Below are 19,317 nucleotides of genomic sequence, written 5' to 3' on the forward strand. Positions count from 1 at the left end.
GTGGCATATTGCATGTGTGTGGTTTTGTTTATTTTCCTTCTATTTGCATAGAATTAGTGTGATTAAATCAAAGACATTGTCTTTTACCTTCATCCTCTCAGCATTACTGGACATGAAAGACCGGCTTAAGGTGCGATTGTCATTTGATGTATCAGTGTTGGAGATTTTTGACAGGAGTTAATCCCCTTTCATGAATATTTCTCATTATTTTTGGGAGATTAAGTATTGGTAGGTATTGGTTGCTGCAGTTGCAACAACTGTGAACACACAAAAAGATGCTGAAGTGCTCATCCCAAAGATCTGGAGAGTTTTCAAGAGTGTAACGTCTGACTATTAAAATTCTGCTCAGTTTCTGCTTGTTGTGTGTAAGAGTCTCAAATTCTATCAGGCTAGAATGGAAGAATATTGACTTGTAGCCGCGGACATACAGCACTTACAGCTCAAATGGGTATTTGTCACTGACAGCATTTCTGTAAGATTAGCCTGTAACAGTATATTGGCACATGGTCTGCTCCATTCGTCCAGACATAATTGTTAATATGTCACCAGTCTGGAAATCCTCCACAGCGCCGCTTTAAAAACTTATATCTAAATAAAGGCCTGGCTGTTGATAACAACACACCAGAGCAAGAACAATATGTCACAACCAGCCTGGAATAGATATTTACCTTCTTTATAGCAAGAAAATGGCAACGCTGAGGAGAGTAGGACGCTCGCTCTCGTCGCAGATTGGTCTGACATAACAATTTATCATTCTAAATTTACCCCCTTGTGACAAGGAATAATGGTGTTGTTCAGGTGGACAGTTGTCATTCCAGTAACATTGCTTTCCTGCTCGGGCTTCTTATCACTTCCCAGGGAGCGTATGCTGTTAAAACAAGACGCCTCCCCCCTCTCTCTTTGTGTCTCTTGTTGTTGGCTATCTCTTGCACAAGCTGATATTTAATGTTTTGGTTATTTCAGGCTTTTTTATCTTCTTGGGTATTATCTTTTCCGCCCTGCATCCTACATTTTTTACAGCCCAGCAGCCATTTGCCCCAAACATGATTAACCAAGGGTAAAGATGGTTCACACTTATCTCTCCCAGTGCAGCTTGATTCACACAGAGCTGATGTCCACTAAGGACGGAGCTAAAGGTGGAGTTGTAGGGAGTCACTTCCTTTCATAATATACAATACTCTAAAAATGAATGTGTATTCATATTAATGTTCCACAGAATGCCACAGAATATCAGTGTATTGATTAATCAACCTCCGTCGTCCACAAACTGAAAGTATTGATGTGCACTCTGCTGTTTGGTGCATGTAGAACAATAGCAAAGGGTCATTAGATTTGTTCCACAGTCTGTCTGATGAATTGCTCTTTCTTTGTTTGATCTCAATGCATTGTGATGTCTTTCAGGAGCAGCCACTCACAAACCCGACGCGGTGGAGCCAGAGAAACAAACGGACCACACTGTGAAGATTGCTGGGGTCATCGCTGGCATCCTCCTCTTCGTCATCATCTTTTTAGGAGTGGTACTCCTTATGAAAAAAAGGTAAGCTTTCTTTGTTACTCGTTGAAATACTATGTGGACTTGCAGACTACTCACAAATAAGTAGTTTTGGTTTCATCATTTTGTATATTTCTCCCCCAAACGGCAGTATTGTCAGCGTCATACTAAATAATTAATTTGATTATGTTGATACGCCCCATTAGGGCTGTTTACAGCCATGAGATATAGTGTACCATGAAAAATTAATCTGTTTCCACGGCACCCTCAAACAAATGCGCAGCGCTTCAATGACATTGGGATGGGAATAGGAAAACTGTTTTTGAGGCCTGTGGTATGGAGGGAGTCGGGGAGGAGATAAGAAAGAAAATGTGATGAAAGGCTCAGAAGGAAAGAGGATGACCATATAGCTGAAGGCTGAGTTTACATTAGCCCTGGATTCCATACGGGAGGAGAGGTCCTCTATACGCATCCCAAGAATCAAGGGAGCTAAAGCTCAGAAAATATCAACCCCTTTTTGTCCACAGCAAGGCTTGAAATAATACAATGTCAGTTCCTGCAGAGCTTTCTTTGGTGGACACCCGTTGGTTTCCTTAAATATCTTGATTGTGAAGAAGAAGAAAAAATTCCCCAGTAAAACTTATTATGCGTTTCATTTTTGTTTGTAAAGTTTGTACAGGTCAGTTTGGTAGATGGAGCTGAGGGAGGAGGCACAGTTGTGTCCTAAAATAATCACAATGATCCATGTTTATTTTTGACAGTAAGATAAGATTCTTGATTTTTTTTTTACTGCAGAAGCTGTCTGTGTTGCAGAAGCTGACTGTAGCACAATCAGTGGGTGGGTGTGAAAATCAGCACTCCGTAATGGAATTGTTTTCAATTAGCCTTAATCAAACCAGAGATGGAGATGACTTCATTGGTTGAATTTGGTGTAATTTACTGTTAGCAATGGGGAATTGAGGTGTGTTTAGACATTCAAAGCACTCATTTAGCTACAACCTTGGAGGTCAGATATGGTAATTCTTACAGGGGTATAAAATTATATGTTCGTAAAAGGGTTATTTTAGTCACAGCGTGGTTGTCTCTTGATTTACCAGCATATGCTGTAGACCAGCTCAATATCAATATAATTAGAAAGTTTCAACTATATTGCACTGAGCTCTCCCCCCTCCCCTTGCAAAGCATGACATGACTCCAAGCGATCACCTTTGCCCTCATGATCACTAGTTTACCCCCACATATGCCACCATATCTAATTTTGTTCATTTCTACTCTTTTTTCAAACATTAATATATTTTTACTTTTTCTTTCCTTTTCATTCCATCCCCTCCCTCCTCCACTGCTTTAATCCTACCACCACCCCACTCGGCAGAAGAACCTATCACTCCTACACTTACTACCTGTAAGTAACCACTTTGTGTAATGTTAGTGCCATGCTTCTCACCCACATGCTGTTTCCCATGCATGCAAAGAGCCATGTCATCCTCCTCCTGCTCAGAGCTATTACAGAGGCCCAACTGTAATCTCTGCTGGAGGAAACGGAGGACGCCACTCCAATGCATCTCCACATGACGAGCACATCATACTGTATGTCACATTGGCACGACTTCTGACAAAAGCACGAAAGCTACACCCCCACGACATAAACCTGCCACTTAAATGTTAGTGCAAGCAGTATTTCTGCTCGACTTTTAAGGAGTTTGTTTATCAAATGATGAACTAAACTGCCTTAATGATTGTACGGCTGCCAAACGCATCTTGTGAACGAAAAAAAAATCAATGCAAGAGCTACTGCATTTTTACTGAGTGTGAATTTTTCATTCGCCTCCGATGATTTCATCTCTGTTGACTTGTCAAAGTTAGATTTTTTTTTAAGTGCGTATCACAGTGAATCTAAGTTAATCTATGCCTTAGTTGTGCCCAGAACCTCAATGAGCTAGTCCAAATATTTCACATTTTGAACACTTATCTATACACTCTGCAAAATGCACTCAATAGCTATGTTGGATTGACCATATTTATTGTTGTTACACTTAAAATGAAAGCATGAGCTAACATTGTGATCTTATCAATTTGGCTCTATATGCATGTGATAATTTCTAGTCTTTCTCTACACCTACTCCATACTCTCATTCTGTCATCAAACGATCTCGTGCTTTTCTTCCCTTTTTGCCAGCATGTTCTTTTTTTGTTATTGCACCTCCATCCCATTGATTCTATGGTGATGGTGGAGTTGTGTCTTAAGCTGACAAGGCGTTTGCTTCCCTGTTGAACAAGCTGATGTGATCACAGAATAACCTCCTTTCTATTTAGATGTCTCCAACATCATAAAACAAGAGCCGTAGTGCTGCTGCATTCGCTCTTAATAGAACCGATAATTCCAAGTCCTACCTCTGAATGGTAAAGAAGCTTATTCTGCAGCTCTGCCGTCACTGCTGTAGCTCACAGGCTCCCTCTGTGCACTCTTTGTGATGGATGCCGACTAATCTGTCTTGAGATGGCTGTGATGAGAGGAGAGAATGGAGGCAGCCTCACATCAAAGAACATCTCAGAATGCACCTGGAGATAATACGACTCTGAATACCCTGCATGTCACTCATCTCAGATCACAGCTGACTTGGATAGTAGGCCCCAATGACTTGGAGGAGTAGTGTCATCAAAGCTGAGCACACACATTGACCGAGCTAAGCAGGTTGTCAGTGAAACAATCAAAGTATCAGTTTTGTTATTTTAAGTGTTACATTCAAATGGTTTTCTTGGATAATTGGAAATTTGCATAAATATGAAAGTCTACAATTAAAAGTGAATGAATTATTTTCACAGGAAGTTACAGATCTAATAGATCATTCTCAGACGTGTTCTGGTAATGACTTAGAAAATTATTCTTCCATTTGAAGGGCACAACGCCTTAAAGACAAGTTTGTTTTGAGGCGTATTTGCTTTGATTGACAGGTTTTAGATTTACCAATTGGATATTCTGGCTCCTAACACTTAACATGATGTGTTTGAGTAGTTAAGACAAATCGTGTCCGTTTAAACATTAATGTGTGTGTGACTTGAACAGCATCAGGGCCACGTTTTTCTACAGTCTCATGCATCAAAATAAATTGGGGGTTTTACTGTTTAGATTTTTTTTTTTAAAGGGAAAGAGAAGGGTGCGAATTTTGAGACTCCTGTCTAAAGTTGACAAGATTACAACATAATATACAGTTGGATCAGGAGTAATAATCCCCATTTGGAAACGTGTCATGACAGCAGCAAATGCTAATAGATAATAGAACATGCTGAGAGAATGTGGGAATAAATACATTAAAAGAGCTCCTCAGATTCCTGAATCTTCTGTAACAAGTGATATTGTCCTCTGCGCAACTTCTATAATGGAAAATCTAAACTGCAGCATTTTGACATGCAAGATGCCCATTTAAACCATTTATTTAGGAATGGCTAAGGTGTAATACATTATTTCAAAGGGTGAAATTCACTAGACAACAAATTAAATTAAGATTTGAGAGAGTTTTCTTTCTCAAACGGCGGTTCTAGTAACCCCAGGGGTACGTTGGAGTACTGCAGGAGGTACATGAGATTGTATTTATTTATGTTAATTTAAGAATTATGATCAAATATATAAAATAACAAAGAATGAGAATAAAATAATTAAACTATAATAAGTAAAAAAAATGAATATAGGCTGAATAGACCATATTTTACATTAAATATTCCTATCTTCATCGCAATCGTTATTTAGTGAGCATGGATGTACTATTCAGTAACACCTCCACCATCTTCCTCCTATCTTTCCATATTCTCTTCATACCTGTCTCTTGTGTCATTGGTCGGCATGAGGAAGCAATTCAAGTCCGGGGAGTATAGAACCATGTTAGCTAATTGGAAAGATGATTTGCGCCTTGAGGTGTTGAGGCATGAGCTGATGATGTTGCATTTAACCAGAGAGTTGCTCTGTAAAACAGATGTTTAGTCCTTTTACCCCTAACGTTACTATACTCTTAGGGTATTTAAGGTCTGCTCAGAAACAAATATAACTATTATGTTGCATGAACCCAAAGTTTATATTATCAAATCAATTATAGACTGCTTTCTTAATATACTCTCCTCTGGAGCGTTCATCTGTAGCTCTGATGACAGCCTTCTTGCCAGCCATGAGATTACAACACCTCTATGATTGATGAACCCCATTAATGCTCTCATGCATTCATCAAAGTCTTTTAAAGGCATGAGAACATCCTGCAGTTGCCAAAATATGCACTTTCGGTACATTGCCAGAGGTGGCTGCGGGGGATAGCTCCCAACACATAACATCAGTCAGAGCGCTCATTAGGGATGCAGTTACATGTGTGATCAAATATATGACCGTCCTTTAATCAGGTGGCCGTACAGGCAGCTTCGACTGATGGTGGGGACAAGAGAGATCAATGGCAGAGGGCAAGGCTTTCGATTGGGTCTTTATTCCCACGAGTGTTGGATTCATCCATCAAGTAGCAGGAATGTTAAATACAAGCAGACTTATTGTATCACTTTGTGACTGATTTGTCAGGCTTGTCTAGTGCTCCTCAAACCACAGGTATGTGATTTGACTGTGATGATATCATCTGTATAATTACCAATATAGTATTCTCATCATGTAAGATAATGCTAAACTAATCCTTCAGTGGAAACCCTATACAACTTTAAGATTTAACTAGAAAGAGACAAACATGTAAATAGTTGTATTACACTGTAAGACATAGAAAGATGGAGGTTTGACCTTTCAGTAGGCACTGTACTAATGTGGCTACAAGGGAACTGAATCTAGACACATCTGTTTCCTGTACTATCAAACAAATGTCGGCCTTTGGAGTTGCATCAACAACTTCACTGTTCTGGTTAACACTCCCTGCTCTTAGTGTCCAGTCACAGCAGACAGCTGTTTTCAGCAAAAAGCTTTAGACCCTCAATAACAGTTTTGGGTGCAGTGGAAACAAGTTGTTAATACAACATCTGCATTTCATCGCCTTATACGTTGATATGGCAAACATACAGCAGATGTGTTTCTGGACTAAAACCGGGGATGGAGCTCTGCAGAGACCCAACACCACTGTAGATCTCCAACAAAGTCATGGTAACGCTAGTCACCGTCTGAATCTGTTGAGCAAGGCCTGAAATATACAGCAGTGTTACCACGGGTACACTCAGCGGCTCACGTTACCGTGGCCCTGGCAGGGGAGGACTGAGCGGAGGGGAATCCAGTCGGTTGCAATCTGCAACCACACTGAATGCTGTTTGACGTTTTTCTGCCCTGACACAGCAGAGGGAGTTTAATTACATTAAAAAAAGAATTATAAAAATGTGTTTGTTTTCACAAAATATCTACTCATGAATCTAGTCTATAAATATTGGTGTTATGCTTGATGTTTCTTCTGTTTTATCATTTTATGAAACAATATTTCATTCGGGAGAGACCAGTTCCATTTCCATCTGGCAGGTGGTCACTTTTATCATAAATCCCTGATGTTATGATGAGTGGATACATTTAATTGAGTGGCCCTTGGTAAACAAACGTGTATGTCACTTTCCATACCGTAATTTATCACACTTTTTCAATGATATATCCAGAAGGGATAACAATTGTTTAAAATGTTTAAATTTGACTGAAAACACACACAGTCTTACAAATCATCATTCATGGGAGGCCTACTAAGCGCACCATGTTTAACACAATGTGCTCAGGGCAAATACCATCATTAAACCTTACAAGCCGAACATGCAGCAAGAATCACATTAATTGGTACAAGCCTAGCAGATTTTTGCACCTACGAGCTCTGAATGTTTATGAGGAAGGGGAGAGAGGAAGAGCAGCGGGATGAAGGGATGTCATGCATGGAATGATGAAGTTTCTGTGCATACATTTTAACATGAGGCATTTTCAAAGCATCTGCTTGTCACAGTTTGGCACTATACTGTACAAAGTTGCTCTCGTCAGCTACTTACTGAACTGCATGTAACATATATTTGAATAATACCGACAGTGCTAGAGAGACACATTTCGAGACACCCAATAAATGGTCATTTTACAGATACTAAATGTTACGAACAAATTGTTGCAAAATTCTCTAATTTTTCTTGGACAACATACCAACATTTTTGAGAATGTAATCATTGTATTGCTCTGTCAACAAAGCAAGGGGGAAACACGTATTACAACACACATAATCTCTATAAAACAGACCCTTATCATTTGTAGAATCTGAAGGCAACAGGACAAGCTTCTGGCATCGGAAGAGTTCTGGTTTTTGATTGTAGTCGGAGGAGTACAGTCTTTGGTTAAATGCAGGTAAACAGTGTGTATGAAGAGAAAAAGAGGCGGAACGCTTTGGCCTCCACACAATCTTGGAAGTCGCTGGCTATCGTCTGACGATGATTTCGCTTTTTATTGGTTTTAAATTAGCGACATGTCATCTCTCAACTCTAATTCCAGTCTTGCATCTCAAGTTGCTAATCGGACTGGGAAAAATGGCCAGCACACGGAAAAGAATGTCCGCTTGCCCCAAAAGGCTGATCTGTCGGCAGACACTGCTCATGTGGACATTACTCCAGTATAACTTTACATCGCAGATAGTTGTTAAATATGGTATATAGAACCTTTAAAATCCTAAATAATTCAAACCCCTTCACTATGCTAGTAAACATAATGCTACTTTTTTGGTCATTGCACTCCTTCAGTGCTATTTTTGTGTTCAATTCAATTATTTCTCTGGATGGATGAGGAGCTAAAAAAGACATTTAAATTTAAAAAAAAAAAGAAATAAATTTAAATGAAGAATTATGAAGGACAATCTTCATTTTATTGAAGACAAAAACCCCACTGGATTGATGAATTGATGAAGCAATCAACTTAGTAGATAAACAAGTATTGTGCCTCCCTGAATAGAGTCTGTAAGAAAAAAATATGTTTCTATCAGTTCTTTGTAATTTTGTACTAAAGTAAATATATAGATGGAGGAATGGCTATATGAGGGATGACCTCATGGAAGAATGTGTTAAAGATGGAGAGAAGTTTGAAATGAGACACAGTGCAAACAACGACTCACCCACTGGGTGAATCAAAGACGCTTCTGTTGCCCCTCCCAGCTGCGTGTCAGTCATCTAACACGCACACACACACACACACACACACACACACTCACACACCCATACACTGCGGATGTGTGTGGATCGTCTAATGAAGCCTTCTTTGTCCCAATGTCACAAGGTTTAGGCGGTTCTACCGCTGAAATGAGGCCCACCATGCTGAGCTTGAGGTTTTGAAGCTCTTGTTTTAGAAGTTGCCGCAGCATCACCTCCCACAGAACAGAGATTCCGGCAAACACACACAGACATACAATTCACGCAGCTTCCTTTTTGTGATAGCTGAACTCGCGGAGTTAGGAGCTCTGATCACTTAGATCCGAGATATGCCACGGCTGTCATGTACAGAACTGCAGACAATCCCTCTAATGAGAGTTGCCTAATATAGTCACCTGGAGTGTTTGCTCAGTCTTTACTTCCCCAAACACCTCTGCCATCTGTCTGTCTCTTCCCCCTTCAGATGCACATTCACTGCTGTTCAAAAAACATTCCGATTTTAGTGTTGGGCATGGCTGCAAGCAATCAGCCCTATAGATGTTTTGTTGGGATCTCTCGCATGTAGCTTTATGCTAACTACCAGGGGATATGATAAATGGTCACATTCATCAAGATGCACAAACACTCCAATGTACACTTCCTCGTACTATCTCTGTCAGCACATCAGACCCTGTAATATAGTCATCTATCATTAAATTTCCCCCTCTTACAAATGAGGAGAGAATAGCATGCCAATTAATCTTCATCTAACACCCACGGTGCCGTGCAAACATCCCAGTATTGCCGGTGCTTTCCTCATTTTGGCACTGGTGTCTGTGCATCCTCGTTTATCTCCAACGCTTATTCTTCAGCTGTTACACAGGCCAGGAAAGCGGAAATCCGAGTCCTAACAGAGACAGAAATAAGAACAGGGATACAGAATTAAAACCTGGGATTATAGTGGTTCTTAATAGTCTTCCCCATGAGTGCACACAGTATCAAATCATTCTTAATATTGCCTCGGGTACATACAGCTTCCCCTCCCTGCCTCCCTCCTCCTTATTACAATATGAAACTATAACGTAAGGCAAGAGACAAGATTTCCATATTGTTCCCCACTCTAATTGCAGATTAAAGACAAAAAGTGAGTCCGGCAGATGAAAATGTCACTACTTTGTCACTTTGCCTTCTGAAGAACGGATCCACTATTAGCCTCACGTCGCGGCCTTCAGAGCAAATGACTGTTTGAAGGCAGCGGGGGCCTGTTGCCATATGGCACCAGACAGCGTCAAAATTGAATAAACAGAAGAGATTTGCGAAAACAAAGCAGCAGGAGTGCATCATTAGACCGCAGTTGTCTGTGAGAGAGACTGCAATTCAAATAGGGAGAGGGGTCACACAGAGAGTAACAAAGTGCGAGTATCAGTGTGAGGGCTACCATAGTTAATTTTTACACCGCTCGCTCCCCTCTAGCTACAGAGCAGTGGCAGACATCAGATATGGCTCTGGCTTACAGTATGTTCTCGCTCAAGCTGGTTGCCGTTTTTCTGTTGTGAAACCGCTGTGGAAAATGTGTAGGTTTAACTGCTCAGAGTGATAATGTGATGCGTTATTTATAAGTGGCTTCTATTTCTGGGTCTTAAGAGACTTCTGCAGAGTCGGAGGTTGGAATATTAGAGGGAAACTGTTATCAACTAAAATCTCAAGGTTTCCAAATCTTTTGGTATTTGTATTCAGTGATTTGCAGCAATTGAACTGTTGTTGAAGCTAATGTTTTCTTGAGTCCAACTTGTTTTAAAGGGCAACTACGCCCATTTTCAAAATCTGTGCCTTTTATTCCTATTGTCTTAGACAGCACAACTAAATAAATAAACATGAACCAAAAAAAAAAAAACAACAGCACTGAGAGGACCCGGGGGAATCTTCTGAACACTATAACAACTGAGAACACTATAATAGAATGAAGCTCATTTAGATAATGAAGAAGCAAATATTCTCGGGGAATATTTGCTTTTTCTGAGGGTTCATAAAATCTCCCAGTCATTGTCTATGGAGCAGTTACATATTTTATACTTGATGATCATACAAGGTTGAGACGCATGGCTTTGAGAGAGAGTAGCTCATGTTCACAAATACTCATTGAACTTTTCGAGGTCAATGAAAAGATTCTGTGTACATGAATGTTTTCATACAGTGACCACAACAGCCCATAATGGTAACCAGTCTAATGTCCATAGAGAGGCTGCTCCAGAGCCGGGGGACACAACATGACCCTTGGATGTGTGTTTTGAACAGAGACAAACAGCAGGCCAAGACCTTAAAGTCTCACATGATGCATACGGGGTGAACAGTTCATGAATATAGACATTGATCTGATCGTCGACAGCGTTATATGTTAAATCTGGAATCAGTCAGCAAAGGGAAGCAGGTGAGATGTGTGCTTGGCAGCTGCTTTTAAATAAGAAAAGTCCACCTGTGCTGTGTTTGTGCATCTGTGTTTGTGTGTGTGTTTCTTTTTCTGTGGGTTCTCTTCATACACAATGCTTTAATGGTGTTTGATTTGGAACAGATTGTTCAAAGTTTCCAGCATATCAACCTAAAGTAGGTCAATAAAAGCAGGTTGACTGTTTCAGTTCACCATTCACAACTCTCATTCTTCCGCCCCCAAATACTATAACTAATTTTAAATCATCAGGGCCCCTGATGTATTTGGGTTAGGGTGTCACACATTGCCACATTCTCAAGGATTTATATTGCACTCCTTGAAAAAGCATCTGGAGTCTAATAAAGCCTAATAGGACCACAACCCAGAGCACATTAGCTCAGCCATCTCATTACATCTATGAGTCATTGCCTCCATTATCATATCAGATCAATTCAAGCACAGTCATTGTTGCTTTAGTCTGATTGTTAGTTTTTATCTCTTCCCCCTGTAAAGGAAATTGGCCAAGAAGCGTAAGGAGACACTGAACAGCACCCGCCAGGAGATGACAGTGATGGTCAACTCCATGGACAAAAGCTACACGGAGCAGGGCACCAACTGTGATGAGGCGCTGTCCTTCATGGACACACACAACCACACGCTGAACACCCGCAGTGAGTGCGCGCTCACACTCAACGGCCGCAGCGAGTGCGCGCTCACTCTTAATGGCCGCAGCGAGTGCGCTCTCACGCTCAACGCCCGCAGCGAGTGTGCGCTCACGCTCAACGGCCGCAGTGAGTGTGCACTCACGCTCAACGGCCGAGGTAAGATGGCCCTGCTTCAGCCTACCTGCCTTTTACATTCATACACATCGAGCATGGTGGAAGCAATTTATTTGGTTTGGTCAGGTGAGAAATAATTCCGACTTGACTGCACAGGAAATAATTATACGGGGACAACCTAAACATGTGAGTCTTGGTACTCTTCCAAGTGAACTGGGGATTTAGGCACATATTCAGGGGGAAAAAACTGTATTAAACCCTGATTTGCAGTGTGAAATATCTGTCTTTGCTTTTAAATCAGGACTTATTCTTTATATTATTTGTTTTGACTCTTGCTACAAAAAAAATCTCAGTATTGTGGAACAATATGTCTCAACACTCTATGAGACCGTATGACTTTTTCTTTTTACCATGATAAAGGTACCCCCCATCCCTTTTTTTGTAATTTACCACATCCAGTTTCATAAATTAGTGTTAAATGGATTTTTAATGAAGAACAGTCTCAATGCCTCTTTGTTTTCTTTTGCCTTGTTCAATCTGAGACTTTATTCAGCCGGCGCAAATGATTTGACTGTTGATGTTGTAGCTTTTGAAAATCTACCCTTGTTACCAGTGTTATCGGTAGCCAATAGGGAACAAGCTTCTTCATAACAGTTGAATATAATTCACTTTCATATGACAAAAAAGATTATGATATGATTTTGAGAAAGATCTTGATCTTGTTCGTTTTTTCTTTGCAGGCCCTCAAGGGTTGGTTGTACTCTTTTTACATATTCCCTTTTTAAATGTCTTTAGTTTCTCTAATTATCTTTGTAACTAAAGTCAGCAAAATTAATAATTTATTTTTAGGAAGTTGCTGATACCAGCACTATACTGTATTGCTGTGCTAATAGCCTGTAGGAAGTCCTGTATATTGTTATCAATGACCAAGGCAACTTGAATTCCCAAACCTGACCTCAAAGCTTACTAGTAAACAAGAACACTGAGAAGTCTGTTGCGAGGTCCTAAACTCAGCACCCTGTTGTTTCCTATTCAAGAAGAAAAATCACAACACATATTGAATGTTCTCTGTTGCCATAGCCCATTCATTTTCTTTGTCCCAGGTTAAAGTTAATACTTTGTTGATCGACAGCTCAGCTGTCTGCACCCAGGGCTTGACCTGGTATAATCCCAGTCAAAACCATCAGATTAAAACTCCCCAGCAGCTTCTGTCTCCACACCCCTGCAGGGGATGAGCCCCAAAGATGCTCTGACCTTGATTAACTGTCTGTTAGCGTGGATGTTCAAATCTGGCCCTCTGTCTGCCAGCGTAAATGATTTAAATGCATTACTTTTGACTCTGTCTATCAGTGTAATGCCCTCAATACTGTACCTAAGCCCTCTCACGCTCCCCATGACCTTACGTGGCTGTCAATCGTGTCATTTGGGCTCAAAACACCCGGCCTGACAGATTATAGTGCTGAACATACTGCACTGATAACCCAAACCCTGTGAGCATGGTAGCTGGTTCTGTTTATACTGCATGAGGAATCCTTACTCTGTCAAGAGAGAAGATGACAATACGTCAATAGTAGTTATGGTTATAAATTTAGTACATTTACTCAAGCGTTTGATTTTTAATAGATGCAGTATCATGAAACATGATAACACATTATTTGCATTGCAGTATTGTTATTTCTCCTAAATTACAGTTTTGATGACTAAATCCACCATGTAATGCTAGACTATTGACTGCCTTGTGTTCTGTTTGTTTTTTTCATGGCTAGCTGGATCATCACCCTCTTCCTTCACGCTACCTAAAGCCAACACTCTCAGTACTTCCATCCCCACCAACGCCTACTACCCAGGTAAACACACACTGTATTTCCTCCCGCTAATCCTGTTGGTCAACAGAGCAGTATTTATTGTAGAAGCAGTGGTGGAGAGTGAAACCAGAAGGTGTGATATCCAGATGTCATGAAACCTTCAGAAGTGTTGGGATGAGTTAATAAGAGACAATCAAACCAGAAATAAATTGTTTTATGTTCATGGAAAGACCTGTTTCTATGTAAATGACATACTAATAAAGTAATAGGTGGTATGAATGAATTTAAGTGCTTTAAAAATTAGAAAACAATTTCACAAATGAGAAGGTAGATAAATTGACTTTAGATGGGTTTACACCCTTCTACATCTGTGGCTGTAACATAAAGTGTTGTATATGACTTTGCCAAGATGGAATTCAGCTGTTCAATCATGACTTTAATTTCTCCAAATAGTATGCTTAATTGTATGTTTTATGTAATCAGATCATAGCTCATTGATGAGATGAAGTAAAGGGCAGCTAGATTTATAATCAACTAAATGTAGTGTATAATTAGCTTTTCTGGGAAATGGCAAGAAACCAAACTGTCTGTTATGTTCTGTTATTGTTGTTTTCTGTGGATTTATCTTGGCTTCTTTCATTTACTGCAATTCTCTTTCCTCCTCCAACTTCTGCACTTGTTGGGGGTATGAGCAGATCCCTTTGTGCCAACTGCTATCTTAGGTGAGACACATTTTCTTTTACCATTGCTGTTGATTATTTCTTCTTACTTCTACGTTGAAGAAAATTACAGTGTATTACGTTCATAAGATGGCTGTTTTGAAGACTTAACTGTCAGGAAAAAAAAGCACAGATTTTGTTTTTTCCCCCCCATTTTTGGTTTGGTTGGCTCTTTTACTAAAGATGGCTTCCTCACCTTCATACCTGCCTGCTGCTCCCCCCCCCCCCCCCCCCCCTCTTCCTCATCCTTCCCCTCCTCTTCCTCTCCCTCCTTGTCAAACGAGGGGCTCTCCTGTGCTGAGGCTGGCTTCACTCCATCCCATCCGCATTGCGTGTCGTGCGTGTGATGTCACATACATGTTTGACCTCTCATATGCATGGACAGACATGTGGACTGGATGTGGAGGAGTGTCTAAGGGGGGCAACGGGGGTGGGGGGGCAGTTTGACCCCAGCGCCAAGGCTACAGTGTGCTGAAGGCATAGCAGCTGCACTGAGACACAAACAGAAATTAAACAGTGTGCGAGGGGAAACAGAAAATCACTCTCTCTTGGCCCCCTCACCAAAAATCTCAAAAACGGGATGCGTTCGGTCTGAACATCTAAAGTATTGCATTAGCTGTAATGCCTGCCTTCCCTCCCCTCTCTCCTCACTACGCATTTTACTCCCCTCCCTCCCTCCAAAACAACAACCTTTTCTATTATTCTTTTTAATGTCGCTCCCCATGCCTTTGGCTAACTGCTAGTGACCTACTTGTTTTTGTTTTTGGTTTTGCCAGTGTTTATTCATCCTGTTCAGTGATAAAATAGAATTATAAAAAAAAGAATTTTGTTCTTTGGTTAATTATTACTGGCTTTTGTTGAACATGCACATCAGCCCAAAGTGCAGCATCCTAAACGAGCAGATGCTTTTTTATACCAGAGGAGCACATAATATAGCTGCTAAGTGGGGCACTAGAACTGTAATAATGTAATACTCAAGGCCACGAAGAAAGATGCAATAAGCAACTCTACTCCTGCTCCACCACAAGCACCATACCAACAAAACTTGCAGTGAGGGCTTCTTTTTAATTTTTTTTCCTCCACATGACTGCAACTTAAAGCAGTGTCTTTCATCATCAATGGTATGACAGCTGCTTATGTTAGTTCCACATTTAATGAAGCATGGAACAATTAACATGAAATTGTCGCAGCCAGAAAAGGTTACATGCTTTCAGTTGCAACACATTCAGTCACAGCATTGTCTCATCAGTTGAGGTTAATGATCAAAACTGATTAGATCATAAAGGAGTGGTAATTTTTTTGATTTTATCGCACACTCCTATTTAAAAAAATAGATTTGGTACAAATGCAGGTGTTACCACTACCACATGCACATATAATTATAGCAATTGGAGACAGAAATCCAAAATGTCAGAATACATTTTTTTTTTTAAGTATTGGCATCATTAAAAATGCAAGTCACAGATGTGAAACAATTACAACTTGTTTTTAAGACGACCAGTATTTCACCATTAATTTCTCCCTTGAAATCCATGACTTCCTTGTTTTGTTCTTTTACTTTTGTCATGCACTGTTGAAATTGCCCCATCCATCCACTCAACATCCCCCCTTGACTAGGCGTTCTACCTCGGCCATTTGGACTGAGAAGGCATGTGGTCTTGCCCTGTAGCGTAGCTCTAAAACACTCTACTGTAACAGGTTATCATGCTGTATTGTTGCTTATCCCCTCTCTCCTCTCTTCTCCTCTCTTTCTCTTTACATACGTAACCTCCTATTTATCTGCTATCTAAAAAGTGCCCATTAATGGTAAGTTTTCCCAAGTGGGCCCTGGGTTTGGGGGAAGGAGGTGGTGTTTACTCAGAAAGCAAGCCAAAAGTGAGAGGCTGCTTCTGACATGGACATTACGACATTTATTGCATGACCAGTGGACATGTTAGCATCTCACCACCCTCCGCACCATGCCACCATGCCACCATTAGCCTAGCATGGTCAAAGTACGTACAGTGCCCCATGGCAGCATCACCCCATGCATTTTCCTCCCATCTCCGCTTCCCTCCTGTTTATTTGATTTTTTTTAGGTTTGATTTTTTGTTTTCATTTTTCGGGGAACGAACGGGTGGCAGGGGTTGAATCCTCGCTGTGTCTGTGTGATGCTTCTGACGGTGCCTGCTGCAACATGCTCACTGTGGCCCACCGCACCCACTCACATCCTCCTCTTCCATGTTTCTGGACACCCTCCATCGTCCGCTGGCTCCCCACAGCATCTGTGCCTCATGTCTGCCACTGACTGGATTACAGTATGAAAGTGCTGGAATGGACTCTGACTCTCAATATGAACTGCAGCCCAAACCAGCATACAGTACTGCCAGTAAAAAAACGAAGTAAACTTGTTGTTTTACAGCTCCTCATGCAGATTTTTACAACTGCTCTATACTGTTTCTTGCAGTTGAGTGCCGCTGACTCCTTTTATTCTGACAGTAGCCATATTAAATGCTAATAGTGTAAGTGCTGTACTTAAAGGGCCTTATATATTAATGTATATATGCTGTCTGACAGTAGGCCTGTAATATTACATATTTTCCAGCCACACACTGAGACAGATGGAACCTGAACCTTCCCACCACATGACTCATCCTATTACTCAATGATGTTGTGTTGTTGTGACCATCCATAACAAACAGATTACTAGTTGAGAGTTGTTTGTCAATCTGGAGGGTGGTGACATAATGCTTAACAGTAAATGAGATAATGTGCCATCTGTTAATGGGAACAATTGTAACTGAGATATGAAATGGGGGAAGAGGGATAACACCTTGGCAACCAAACTCCGCTTCGTATGCCATTTAACTCGTAAAATACCACTTCCATTTACTGCTTCCAGCATTATGTCACCTGTATGTATATGATACCAATATACCGATCATGCGATGCTGGCTCCAACCTCTCAGTCCTGACCTGCTTTGGCCTGTCCCTGTTGTTGTGTACCACAGATGAGAGCCAGAACATGGGCAGCGACACCAGCAGCCTGGTGCAGTCGCACACCCACTCGCTGAGGAAGCGGGAGCCGGTTGATGTGCCGTACCAGACGGGTCAGCTGCACCCGGCGATCCGCGTGGCAGACCTCCTCCAGCACATCACCCAGATGAAGTGCGCCGAGGGCTACGGCTTCAAGGAAGAGTACGAGGTAGGACGTAACCCAGGTTGCAAACCCAAATGAAGCCTGGTGATAAACTTGTAACTTCACCACAGACATTTTTGAGTAGAAATATGTATCGGTCTGATACGGGGCTTTGTTTGTGTCATGGTGCAAGGTCCCATGCCTCTGTCCCTGTTTCTCTCTTTCTGTCTGTCTCTCTCTCTGTTTTGCACCGCGCAGCAGAACTGTTTTGTTTCTCCCCAGATGCACTTTTATGATAAATTGTTAATGTACCCCGTGTCTGTGTGTTTACGGTGTGATTCGTTTTGTTATTCATCTGTTCCTTGTTGTTTGCAGCGAGCACTGTGCACTGTGTGTTGCTGTCCCAGTTCCCCTCAGAGACTTAGCTGTAGACCAACGTGAAGTGCAACCCCCGCTGCCCCCTCCTCCCCCCCTCGCACACACACACACACACACAAAAGTGCAGGGAACAGCTAGCTATGTGTTAGCCATGTCCCCTCCTTCATTTGAATCGGGTCCGCCTGCTGCTCTCTTAAGGCCGTTGTCACATTACAGCGTTCCTAATCTGACACCAAGACAAAAGATTTTGCCCCAGATGAGCATCACTCTCATTTCCTCTCATTAGTTGAGGAGGCTGGCAGGGCTTGGCGGCACTCCAGCCTCCTCACCATCCCTCAGCACCACGTCCAGCCGGCCTCATCTCACCCTGATGCCGCGCTGTAGCAAAAAGGCTTCAAGCTATACTTTTAACATCCATCTTTTGAAATATCTCATCTGTATCGCTCCAGTCTTTCCATCAGACATCACATCTTTTTCTTCACCCAGTGGAATGCATTCCCTTTACCTGTCTTTTGTTTCATCTCTTTTTCAGTCATTTCTTCTTGTTTACTCCTCCTGCGTTGTTTCCTTGCTTTCCTCTCCCTCACGTCATCTCACTCCCTACTTAGTTCTTACTATGTGCGGGCCAGATTTATCAGTAATTAACTCCCCACTTCCCCCTGATGACTGCAGAATTAAATAATGCAGCCTCCCATTGCTACCTGCAGCATCAGATCATTGAAGGGCTGGAGTGCTATGGGCTGCCCTCCGGGTCTTATCCATTATGGATAAAGGTGTTTTAGGTTCACGCGGCCGGCATTGCATGGATGCATAACAGTCAATCAAAAGGAGGTATCGCCACAATGAACGATTGGACCCCATCCCCTTACCCTGTTGTCACCTAGCTGTCCTCAGCCTGTTGTAAAACAAAAGGCCCGTGGGATGCTTAAAGTGTGTAATGGAGCTCATTCTCACTTGGCTAGAGCAATTCATTTGTATGTTGTGTTCCGCTGCTGTCTTCTTCATATCAATCTTGTCTTAAGGTTAATGCCCTTTTTAACCGTTTATTATTGATGATGAGAATGGAGCCCAGTGCACATCTAAACCTGTTGACTTACACTGTACTATATCTCTCTCTGACCCATGCCATTCTGTACGTTAACTTTGGATCAGATAAACGAGGTAAGCCAATACTTTTGGTTATTTGTGATTTTTTAAAACTTGTAGATGATGTCACAAACTTGACAGATGGATAGTGCTTGTCGGCTTTTTAAGTCCCTGTGGGATTACATCATCTCGCATCTATGATCTCGTCTGAAAAGGGCATTTACCAACAGCAGTAACCAAAGCATTTGATAGTCTGCAGATGATAAATTGTGTGAAATAGTAACCTTTTTTCTTGTAATGTCAAGTCTTTACAATGTCACTGTAAAACCTTGTTTTCATGATTAGAATCTGTTAGATCCATAAATGTTCCATAACGTAATGCTTATATTTCTTTATAAAGCTTTTCAAAAGCATAAC

General features: G+C 41.3%; 1 protein-coding gene across 1 annotated transcript in view; it reads left to right on the top strand.

Moving 5' to 3' along the window:
- Positions 1 to 19,317, top strand: part of LOC306741892 (receptor-type tyrosine-protein phosphatase mu) — a gene marked incomplete at its 5' end in the record, with an annotated part of 140,768 nt that overhangs the window by 94,430 nt on the left and 27,021 nt on the right. Inside the window, 5 exons of the mRNA XM_079224225.1 lie at positions 1,402 to 1,537; positions 11,529 to 11,686; positions 13,561 to 13,641; positions 14,295 to 14,321; positions 17,309 to 17,502. Of these exons, the coding sequence (XP_079080351.1) occupies positions 1,402 to 1,537; positions 11,529 to 11,686; positions 13,561 to 13,641; positions 14,295 to 14,321; positions 17,309 to 17,502 (596 nt within the window). The remainder of the gene's footprint in view (positions 1 to 1,401; positions 1,538 to 11,528; positions 11,687 to 13,560; positions 13,642 to 14,294; positions 14,322 to 17,308; positions 17,503 to 19,317) is intronic.

Source organism: Taurulus bubalis (genome assembly GCF_910589615.1).
Source record: "Taurulus bubalis genome assembly, chromosome: 1".
Classification (NCBI taxonomy): domain Eukaryota; kingdom Metazoa; phylum Chordata; class Actinopteri; order Perciformes; family Cottidae; genus Taurulus; species Taurulus bubalis.